General features: G+C 51.7%; 1 protein-coding gene across 3 annotated transcripts in view; it reads left to right on the forward strand.

Moving 5' to 3' along the window:
• The window catches only part of PDPK1 (3-phosphoinositide dependent protein kinase 1), a 70,753-nt gene that overhangs the window by 17,191 nt on the left and 42,035 nt on the right, over nt 1–11,527 (forward strand). For all 3 annotated transcript variants that reach the window (XM_054454852.2, XM_054454856.2, XM_054454854.2), the window contains exons 2-3: nt 7,666–7,926; nt 11,425–11,467. In XM_054454852.2, the coding sequence (XP_054310827.1) occupies nt 7,666–7,926; nt 11,425–11,467 (304 nt within the window). The remainder of the gene's footprint in view (nt 1–7,665; nt 7,927–11,424; nt 11,468–11,527) is intronic.

Consider the following 11,527-nt stretch of genomic DNA (forward strand, 5'->3'; position numbering starts at 1 on the left):
CCAAATAGTCCTGTTCTCTTTGCCTGCTTTATTTTTCTCATAGTAATCATCACCATCTGACACGCTGTGCATTTTCCTGCTCTGTGTTTTGAAGTCCGTCTGTCCTGCTGGAATGCAGGCTTCTGGAGGGCATGGTCTTGGTTTCGTTCTTTGCTGTACTTCCAGTGCCCAGGACAGTGCCCAGCATGGAGTAGCTGCTCAGCCAATGCTATGGTCTTGATGGGACTGCATTCGCCTTACATGATTGAAGCTGCTGGCGTGGAAGCTGTGCCGTGTCATGTAAAGCATGCAGTGGGAAAGCAGTGGGGTGGGGGCGTCTTTGTCTGTATTACATCATCTGTTATTGCCGTTTCAAAAATCCAGAGGCCTTTCTACAGTTCACTTGGATGTTGATTTCAAAATGACTGATGTTTCTTTCTGACTCATGGAGGCTGCTGTCTTTGGAATCTGACATTAGGGGGAAGCGAAACTTTACAATGTGTGGGGCAGCCTGGTGTGGTGGCTCAGGTCTGTAATCCAGCACTTTGGGAGGCCAAGGAGGGCGGATCACTTGAGCCCTGGAGTTTGAGACCAGCCTGGGCAACATGATAAGACCCCACCTCTACAAAAATACAAAAATTAGCTGGACACGGTGGTGCACACCTGTGGTCCCACTACTCAGGAGGCTGAGGTGGGAGGATCACTTGAGCCCAGGAGGTCGAGACTGCAGTGAGCTATGATCGTGCCACTGAACTCCAGCCTGGGAGAAAGAGTGAGACCCCGTCCCAAAACAGAAAAAAAGTGGCCAGGCATGGTGGCTCATGCCTGTAATTGCATCACGTTGGGAGGCTGAGGCAGGCAGATCAGTTGAGCTCAGGAGTTCGAAACCAGCTGGGACAACAAGCAAAACCCCATCTCTATTTTTAAAAATTTTATATATATAAAATTTTTGTATGAAAATTGTGTGGTACATGTTTAGCTGTTTTACGTTTCACTTTTCTGGACATGAGTGTGATCCTCCCTGCTCTTGCAGTGCCATCTAAGCTGTCATCACTTTCCCTGGGCAAGTGATGCATCTCCCCAACTGGTCTGTCTGAGCCCCTGGCCAGCCAAGGGGCTGCCCTTGACTCTCCCAGCACCCGCCCATCTCTGCATAGCCACCCCCACCACTTTAACTGGATGGTTCTGTATTGCAGTCAGGCTGGACATCAGCTTTCTATGGGCAGGGACCGTGTCCTCTTATTGGCTGAATAATTGGGTCCATAGTGTAGTTAAGTCATCTCCTTTAAGAGACTTTGATAAACAAAATAGTGTATATATTCTTTTTATTTATTTACTTATTATTTTTTATTTTTGAGGCAGGGTCTCCTGTCTTCCACGCTGGAGTGCAGTGACGTGATCTTGGCTTATTGCAGCCTTGACCTCCCCGGGCTTAGGTAATCCTCCTGCCTCAGCCTCCCAGTTAGCTGCGACCACAGGCACATGCCACCATGCCTGGTTAATGTTTATATTTTTAGTAGAGATGGGGTTTTGCTGTGTTTGCCCAGGCTGGTCTTGAACTCATGGGCTCAAGTGATCCACCCACTTTGGCCTCTGCGCCCGGACTATTTTTTTTTTTTTTTTTTTTTGAGACGAAATTTCACTCTTGTTGCCTAGGCTAGAGTGCAATGGCATGATCTCAGCTCACTGCAACCTCTGCCTTGCAGGTTGAAGCGATTCTCCTGCCTCAGCCTCTCAAGTATCTGGGATTACAGGCATGCACCAACAAGCCCGGCTAGTTTTTTTGTATTTTTAGTAGAGACGGGATTTCTCCATGTGGTCAGGCTGGTCTCTAACTCCTGACCTCAGGTGATCCGCCCGCCTCTGCCTCCCAAAGTGCTGGGATTACAGGCATGAGCCACTGCACCCGGCCTTTTTTTTTTTTTTTTTTTTTTTAAGACAGTTTTGCTCTGAGGCCGAGGCTGGAGTGCAGTGTGGCATGATCTTGGCTCCCTGCAATCTGCACTTCCCAGGTTCAAGCGATTCTCCTGCCTCAGCCTCTCCAGTAGCTGGGACTACAGGCATGTGCCACCACGCCTGGCTAATTTTTTTTCTGTATTTTTAGTAGAGATGGGGTTTCACCATATTGGCCAGGCTGGTCTTGAACTCCTGACCTCAGGTGGTCTGCCTGCCTCAGCCTCCCAAAGTGCTGGGATTACAGGTGTGAGCCACCACACCCACCCTCTTTTTAACTTTTGTTTTTTTTTTTTTTTGAGATAATGTCTCACTCTGTCACCGAGGCTGGGGTGCAGTGGTGCAATCTCAGTTCACTGCAACCTTGACCTCCTGGACTCAAGCAGTCTCCATACCCCAGCCTCCCAAGTAGCTGGGACTACAGGTGCACACACCACACCTGGCTAATTTTTGTAGAGACGGGTCTCACTGTGTTGCCCAGGCTGGTCTTGAACTCCTGGGCTCAAGTGATCCCCCCACCTTAGCCTCCCAAAGTGCTGGGATTATAGGTGTGATCTACTGTGCCTGGCTAGACTGAGTATGTTCTTATGGTTTTGGAGAGAGTGGTGTGCTGCAGATGTCACTCCACGTCCTGCGCTGTGTGCAACTGAGCAGGATAGAGCCTCACGTCTCCCCATAATGCCTCCAGCACTGTGGACTTGGGGTTGCCAGATAGGCTGTGAGCTGTGCAAACAACATAGATGTGCCTGCCTGGTGGGGGCGGATGCGGGGGCTGGAGAGGGTCCCGAAGTGAAGGCAGTGGGGCCCTGGGAATTCAGGTGGAGGGCTGTGGAGTCTGTGCTGGAGACGCTGCCCATCTGGTGGTTATAAACTTGTCATCTTCTCCCTGCCCCTTCAGCTTGGCCCGGTCCCCCGCATCTCCCCCATCCCTGCATCTCATGAGTACACACCCTCTGTCCTCTGACTCTGGGTGAGCCTTCTACCTCATATCCACCAAATCAAAAGCAGGCCAGGGCTCAGCTCAGGCTCCAGGTCATTGTGCACCTGCCCACTGCATGCTTATGGTTTCAGACAGGTGTGCACAGCAAAGTAAGACAAGCAAGTGTTTATGTTGATGTGTCTGGTGGCGGGTACTCCTGCGGGGAGAAACTTATTCACACTTTTGAGTCTTTTGGTCTGGGTGATGTTGCCAGTCATCTTTTAAAAATAAGATTTAGGGCTGGGTCCCGTGGCTCACGCCTATAATCCCAGCACTTTGAAAGGCTGAGGCACGTAGATCAGTTGAGGTCAGAAGCTCGAGACCAGCCTGGCCAACATGGTGAAACCCCATCTCTACTAAAAATATGAAAATTAGCCAGGCGTGGTGGTCGGTGCATGTAGTCCCGGCTACTGGGGAGGCTGAGGCAGGAGAGTCACTTGAACCCCAGGAAGCGGAGGTTGCAGTGAGCCAAGATCATGCCGCTGCACTCTAGCCTGGACAACAGAGCGAGACTCTGTCTCAAAAAAAAAAAAAAAATTTAGCATTAGGTAAATGAATGTTTACAGATAGGAAAAAACCTGGCTTAAACCTTTCTCTTGTGACAGGCTCTGGGAAGTAGATAGAACACCATGTTTTTCTAACTACTGTCTCAGTCACCGATCCCCCGTGGGGTACAGTGCTAAGAATATACCCACGGTGCGGGAGGTGGAGCTTCATGCTCTTTTACCTGCTGCTGGGGTGGGGTGCGTGGGGGTGTGGCTCCTTCTGTGCAAGATGACACTATCTCCTAGCCTGGCAGGGAACAGGCTGTAGGTCAGATGCACCCAGCCGATCTTGTTTCCAGCGCTTTCCTGGCTGGAATGGCTCTCGCTCTGCAGTGGTGTGCTGCACCGCGGAAGAAACAAGGCGTTCTTCATGGCAGTCAGACCTGGCTTGCTAGATGTGTTTTTCATCCCACTTCTGTGCTGAGAGTTTGCTTAGTTAGTAAAAAAAAAAAAAAAAAAAAACTTAAATCGGAGAAATTACTGGGTATAATCCCACAGCAAGTGAAATGTCAAAGGCTGACATTTGGAAACAGCATTGTCCAGCAGAGTTTTAGCCAAAACCTGTGTGACAGCTGAGCCCGGAGTCCAAAAGATACTACCAGAGGGAGGCAGCACTTGCTGCCGGAGTGTCCTCTGCTGTCTGCGAGGAGGATGGATCGTGGGCATCTCTCACCAGGAAGATGGGTTTCTGCCCAGATGTCGGGATTAGTGGCATCGTCCCACAGTAGGGGTCTCACCGTCTGCTGCTGAGGAAGTGGCACTGTCACCCCGTAGGGGTGTGTCTCCTGCTCCTCTCATTTTCCATGCACTGGCCAGTCTGCGGTACTTTCCTCCCCAGACGCCCTCCGTTCCCCTCGGCCCCTTAGCTCCTGTCTGTCGTGGACTCTCTGTTCCATGAGGCTCTTGGTCCCGCTCCAGTACAGTTTTCTCCATTTAAAGTCACGTCCCCTTGTGGGGAATCTCACTGCCGTTTCACACTGTGTGTATTGTGGGAATAAGGTTCTTCCTGTTGCCCAAACATAGCATGAGGATTTTAAACTACGCTTCTTCAGCCTGGGCCCTCCCCGCTCTCTCCCAGGCTCCCTGTGCCCGTGCCTGTGTTTCTGTCTTCCCCCGTCCCAGGTGAGGCTGCGGGGCCACATTGCACACGTGGCCCACTCTGTGCTGAGCGCTTGGAGGGAGGCCACTAAGACTTGGTGGGTTTCTTTCTGATGTGGGGGTAGAGTCTATGAAGACAGAGCAGGGTTTCTCAGCTGGGAGTGGTTGCCCTGTGGCCTGGGTCCCTCTATTGTGGAGACCTGTTCCTGGTAGCATGTTGAGCAGCACCCCCGCCTCTACCCAACAGGTGCCAGTAACATTTTCTCTCCTGCCTCGGTTATGACGACCAACAACAACCAAAACTTAGAGCCTGGGAGGTCGAGGCCACAGTGAGCTGTAATTGCACCACTGCAGTCAGCCTGGGCAACAGAGCGAGACTCTCAGTCATTCATTCATAAATAAATGAATAAAACTAAAAACATAAAATTTGTTCACGTATGAGATTTTACTCAGTGGCTCACTTGTCAGTTTTTAATAAAGCAATGTGTTCCCTTGAATCTCTGCTGAAATGGAAGCGTGTCATGCGTGCTGTCCCCTGGCTGGCCTCTAGCTGTGCACCCCCACAGGTGCTGCTCTGCATCTGGGCTGGAAAACCAGGTCTGGGCCGTCGCCTGCCTCTGGTGGAGACGCAGCTGGAGGCCACCTTGCCGGAGGCCAGAGTTTGCCACTGTCCTGTACTCCCCTCTTGCTGTGTCCTTGAGCTGTGCTTGGGGGCTGGGCACACAGATGAACTTACGCCCACGTTGATCTGATGCACATGGTGGTGGGACAGGTGTCGGGGGGATGGCCTGGCAGAGACAGGTGGTGCACTCCCCTCCCCGACCTGTGTGACACTGATGGCCGCTTATGGGAGCGGCCGGCTTAATTTGCAGCCACGCTGTGGTGCCTGGGACGGTGCAGTGTGAAGTGCCGGCTCCTCCTGCCTCCCTTCCCTTGTGCGGATCCCTACAGATCAGTGCAGTCCTGCTGTTCCACAGTCCGGGGCAGCCTTGGAGCCCCTGTGTTGTGTCCAGGTATGCCCATGGCTAGCCAGCCTTGCGAGGACAGCCCAGGCCCATTACGGTTCTTGCTGGCTCCGAGCCTGGTGATTATGACCTTTTTCCCACTGAGTCTTGATTCAAGAGTTTACTTTGTTCTTTGTGAGCCTGCGAGTCTAGAGGGTTCCGTGCTTCAGGGAAGCCAAAGCCTGGTGCTTGCTCCGGCTGCTCAGCCAGCCTCTCGGACACATGAGAACGTTTCTCCACCCTCAGGGCAGCAGCCCACCTTCTGCAGAGCTGGGAACCTTAGGCTTCACGTTATGTTTAGCTTGGATTTGTGTGATAGCTGGGCTCGATGGCTCAAACTTGTAATCCCAGCACACTGGGATGCTGAGACCAGAGGATTGCTTGAGCCCAGAAGTTCGAGGCTGTATTGAACTATGATCGATGGCGCCACTGCACTCCAGCCTGGGCAACAGAGCAAGACCTTGTTTCCCCGCCTCCAACAAAAAAGTTGTCATAAAAGAAAAGTCCATAATCCCCATACTTTAATGACCATGGTTTCATGTTGTGGTTTTCTTGTTAGTCTCTTCTGTAGCCATGCCTGTAACACTGTTGCAATGTTAGTATCTGTAACAGTTTTTTTTGTTTTGAGACAGAATCTTGCTCTATCACCACGGCTGGAGTCCAGTGGCGTGATCGCGGCTCACTGCAACCTCCGACTCCTGGGTTCAAGCGATTCCCCTGCCTCAACTTCCCGAGTAGCTGGGATTACAGGCATGCGCCACTACACCTGGCTAATTTTGTATTTTTTTCTTTTTTTTTTTTGAGATGAAGTCTCGCTCTTGTCCCCCAGGCTGGAGTGCAGTGGGGTGATCTCAGCTCACTGCAACCTCCGCCTCCCGGGTTCAAGTGATTCTCCTACTTTAGCCTCCTGAGTAGCTGGGATTACAGGTGTCCGCCACCATGCCCAGCTAAATTTTGTATTTTTAGTAGAGACTGGGTTTCACCATGTTAGCCAGACTGGTCTTGAACTCCTGACCCTGCCTTGGCCCCCCAAAGTGCTGGGATTACAGGCCTGAGCCACTGCGCCCGGCCTAATTTTGTATTTTTAGTAGAGAAGGGGTTTCTTCATGTTGGTCAGGCTGATCTTGAACTCCCGACCTCAGAGATCTACCCTCCTCATCCTCCCAAAGTGCTGGGATTACAGGCATGAGCCACTGCGCCTGGCCGGTTTTAGTGTTTAAAAGGATTGCAGCTTGTCTGGTGACAGTCCCTCTGTCCTGGCACAGACGCAGCAGGAGACCCTGTGTCTTCAGACATAGCATAGACTTTAGGACCCTACTCAGAGGGAGTCAAGAGCTCTCCAGGGTTCTTTGGGTGGGGAGTTGTGTCGGAAACCACCATCAGTGCGCCTGAGCTCGCCTCGCGTTGTTCTTCTGTAGTGCGGGGGGCCACAGCCACCACCGTGAGGACACGTTGGAGTCTGGGGAGGGATTGTTACGGCTGTGGGTGCACCTTGCACGTCTTGCCGACCTAGCTTTGCACGCTGATCTTCCCTCCGTGCCCGCTTACATTGTTAACTGGGTTTCTGCCCTCCCTCCTCTCCTTCGTATTTCTGTGTCTCATTGACAACTGTTCTGTAGTCGCTTTGTTGACAGTTGCCAAACTGCTTTCCAAAAACATTTCCACTGCAATCCCGGGTTTCGGTGCCAGCCGCAGTGGTGTGAGTACGCTCGCTTTGTTATAGTCTTGCCAGCACTGGGCGTCTCTGTGTATTGTAAACACATTCGATCATCACTCTTATCTCTCCATCCCCCCCACAATTAAAGATGTGCCGTGCTGTCTCTGCTCAGGTTACCTTGGCCTTGGGATGAGTTGGCTGGAGGCTCAGGCAGCGCGAGGGAGAGGAGGAGGGCGAGGTGCTGCCCAGTGGAGTAGTGGGGAGCCATGGCACGGCCAGGACTCGGGAGAGGAGGCCGGCAGCTCACAGCAGACCGTGGGGCTCAGCTGTCCTGCCGTGTGCTTGGGGTTTGTTTTTGAGTGTTGCGATGAGGTCCTTACACCTTGGTCCGTGCATTGAGAATAAGGCAGATGCCTTGAGCCTTACCTCCTTTTCCTCTTTGTCGCCTAGTATGACGCCGTGCCCATCCAGTCCAGCGTGGTGTTATGTTCCTGCCCATCCCCATCAATGGTGAGGACCCAGACTGAGTCCAGCACGCCCCCTGGCATTCCTGGTGGCAGCAGGCAGAGCCCTGCCATGGATGGCACTGCAGCCGAGCCTCGGCCTGGTGCTGGCTCCCTGCAGCATGCCCAGCCTCCGCCACAGCCTCGGAAGAAGCGGCCTGAGGACTTCAAGTTTGGGAAAATTCTTGGGGAAGGCTCTTTTTCCACGGTGAGTGTTTGCTGCTGCTTTGTGTCTAATGCACGTGATTTCCTTGGGGAGGCTCACCTTCCTCGGGGCTTGCCAGAGACTCCAAGCAAGGCTGGTGTCCTTCCGGGCAGGAGGTCTCAGGTCCCTTGAGGGGTGTCACCTGTTGTGAAGGCCACTTGAGCCTTTGGGGGCTGGGTAACCCCCAAGCAGGTCACGTGATGAGTGTGGCTAAATATGTAACCTGGTTTTGTAGATGAGAACGTTAGACACATCTCTTGATGGTCTGTGGAGGTTTTTTCTAATGTAGTTAATTGCATTTTAACCTGGCATCAGCAAGTTACATTCTGTGTCCTTGTGTCTCACTGGCAGGGCCCTGGGAACCTGTTCTTTTTCTTAGATTGAAAGTTAGTATCTCTCCAGAGCTTTCTGGGGACACTTATTGACCTTTTCTTATTTCTCTGTTTTGTTTTTTTAAATACATAAAACAGTACGCTCTGGACATTTGCTGGAGACACAGCCTTCAGATTCTTGTGTTCCGAGTTTCACAAACAGGAGTATTGTCGCAGTACTGTCACGTCACACTTGTTACCTGTCTCGGGGTGTTTTTTCCTCTGAAAGCAAAGAAATGAAGGTTCAAAGCAGCCGACATGGGACGTTTTGCTGATGTGGGACCCATGAAGCCGTGTGTGGTTGTGGATTTAGTGAAGGTTGTAACAGGTTGAGGGGAGGCCTGAGCAACTCGGGGTGCACTGTCTCCATCTGGGCCTCTATAAAGAGACAGAGTCCCGTGCCGCCACTGTGGTCGCCAAGGTGGCCGCCGTGTGTGTGCTAGGGCCATTCCAGGGAGCCCTGGGGGCACCTCACTGGAGGGGCCTCGGTGAGTTCCTGAATAATTCTTTCTTGCCTGACCTTTGTGGAGAAACCATATGTGAGGTTTATTTTCCTTTTTTCTCTTTTTTACATATATGAAATATTTCACAATGCAAAGAAAAACGTGAAATACAGCTTACCCATATTCCCAACATATTGTTTTAATTAATGTTAACTTTTGCTGCCCTTATACTTTAGATTCTTTAAATTGCAGGTTTTATGACATAAGTTTTTTATAAAAGGATTATGCGCTCATGAAAAATACCTTCAACCACGAGACTAGTCCCCAAAGTCTGGGGACTCAGATCCTTTCAGGAAGAAGAAACTCTTTGGAAAACCTTGGGCATTCTGCATGGCTGCTTACAACCACCCAGTGAAAGAAGAGGCCTCTTCTTTTCTCAGCTTTACTTGTTTTTTGAGACAGAGTCTTGCTCTGTCGCCCAGGCTTGAGTGCAGTGGCATGATCATAGCTCATTGCGGCCTCGACTTCCTGGGCTCAAGTGATCCTCTTACCTCAGCTTCCCAAGTAGCTGCAGTTACAGGAATGCACCACCGTGCCCAACCAATTTTAAAATTTTTTGTAGAGACAGGGTCTCACTTTGTTGCCCAGACTGGTCTTGAACTCCTAGGCTCAAGTGAGTGTCTCTCCTCAGCCTTGCAAAGTGTTGGGATTACAGGCGTGAGCCACTGTGCTTGGCCTCAGTTTTACTTCCTTATATTTCTCTTTTTAATTTAACTTTATTATGTATGTATTTATGCTTTTAGAAACAGGATCTTGCTCTGTCACCTAGGCTGGAGTGCAGTGGTGTGATCATAGCTCACTGCAGCCTTCACCACCTGGGCTTAAGCGATCCTCCTGCCTTAGCCTCCTGAGTAGCTAGGACCACAGGCATGTGCCACCATACATGGCCCTTACATTTATCTTGACTGAAAAAGGAAGACTCATTTGTGAAACTGCCTGTTTCCCTGGGTTCTGGAGATGGGTGGAGAGCAGGCACTGTCCCTCCAGGGGCTGTGGTCCGTGTCTTTCTGAACCTGCAGCAGGGAGGTGCCCGGGAGAGCACGGTGAGCTGGAGGCTCCTCCATGGGGCTGTTTGGAATCCACAGTACTGGGTCTCAGATTACATGTGTTACCCTCAGTTGTCTCTCAGCTTTCCTGAACTAGAGATCACATAAAAGTTGATTTCCAGGGGAGGGGGAAAGGACAGTGATAGTTAGGAGGCTGGGCAAGAGCCAGGTGCAGCACTGGAGAGCCGGGAGGCCCCCTGAGGACGGTCACAACCTCCAGGGAGGGACACGTCACGTGCCGTTCTCTGGAAGAGGATCCTTCCTTCCTGTAGGAAACCTGCTTGTGAAGTGTTGAGTTTAGACAACAGAAAGATGACATCAGTATCCCCTTAGAAAGGGTTCCACTAAATATCAGTGCTCGTTCACAATTCTTTCTTCCTTTTTTCTACTTATGAAGCTAGCACGTGCTCTTGTGGAGAAACGTGACCTCACAGAAACACATAAGCTAGAGAGGGGAGCCCTGCCCGGCCCACTTCCCCTTTCTCCCCGGCAGCTGAGAGCCATCCATGCGTGGCGTATTCCTCTGGGAAGATCTTGAGTACGTAGAGTCCCCAGAATCCAACTTCATTCTTCTTGAGCGCCGCAGGGCGTCTCACGTGGTGCTTTCCAGGATCTCTTCTGACGTGTCCCGTCAGGAGTCCTGCCCCGGATTGCGGCTCACAGCCCAGGGCCAGGTGGACCTGGCCCTGTGGCCTCCTGAAGGTCTTCCTGCCAGCCCCCAGGAATGTAACGGGACAGGTTTCCTCTGCTCCCTGCTCCTCAGGCCGTCCCCCTGTGGGTGTCTTAGGAGACACTTGTGTACCACTTGGTGGTGGTGGGGCCTCCCTGGCACAGCTGTCTCACGCGCTCTGGCTAAACTGTGGGCCCACCAGGAATTTCCAGTCTGGTGCCTCAGGGTGTGCCCCAGGCTAGTCCGAGTGGAGGGTCTCTCCCCTGTTTGGGATGCCTGCCCTGCTGGAGTGCTCTGTCTCCGAGGTGGGGTTTGAGTGCAGGGCTCAGGGGTGCTAAGGAGAGGACAGGGCAGGAGGCCTGCTGCATCCTGGGAAGCTGGCTCCCTCTTGTGGGCACACAGGGCCATGCATTGTTGGTTTAGCTCTCTGTGTCCTTTACAGCCAGGCTCTCTTCATGGTATCCGCAAGCGCCATCATACGAAATGTATGATAACAATTATTTCCAAAAATGAAAATTCAGGGCAGGCTTTGCAATGAACGTATACTAGAAGGACATATTGTTTTCGAAGAAGCCCCTGTGCCCTACCACTCCTACTGTTGGTGAAGGGCGTGGCAGTCGAAGAGGCTCATGAATTTATACTTGTGTTGCACCGTTAGGACTTATTACAGCTGATCAAGAAGCTTCTGAAAACAATGGAGAGATGGATATGTTTTCTCTTAGCTGTTAGAACACATCAACACGAGCATTGGCTTTTAGCTCTACTTGTCAGTACAAGACCCAAAATATTTCACGGTAGATTCAAGCCTTCAGTGGGGACAGGAAGCGTGCGCGTGGGGCAGAGGGACTTGTCAGACCCAGTGTCCCGGTTATTACATTGTGTTTCTTTTTCTCCTTTTCTTTCCAAACCAGGTTGTCCTGGCTCGAGAACTGGCAACCTCCAGAGAATACGCGAGTGAGTATGGGCTGCAGGGAGCTGTGCGTCTGGGAGCAGGGCCAGCGGCTCCGTGCAGGG

Source organism: Pongo pygmaeus, chromosome 18 (assembly GCF_028885625.2).
Source record: "Pongo pygmaeus isolate AG05252 chromosome 18, NHGRI_mPonPyg2-v2.0_pri, whole genome shotgun sequence".
Taxonomy (NCBI): Eukaryota; Metazoa; Chordata; class Mammalia; order Primates; family Hominidae; genus Pongo; species Pongo pygmaeus.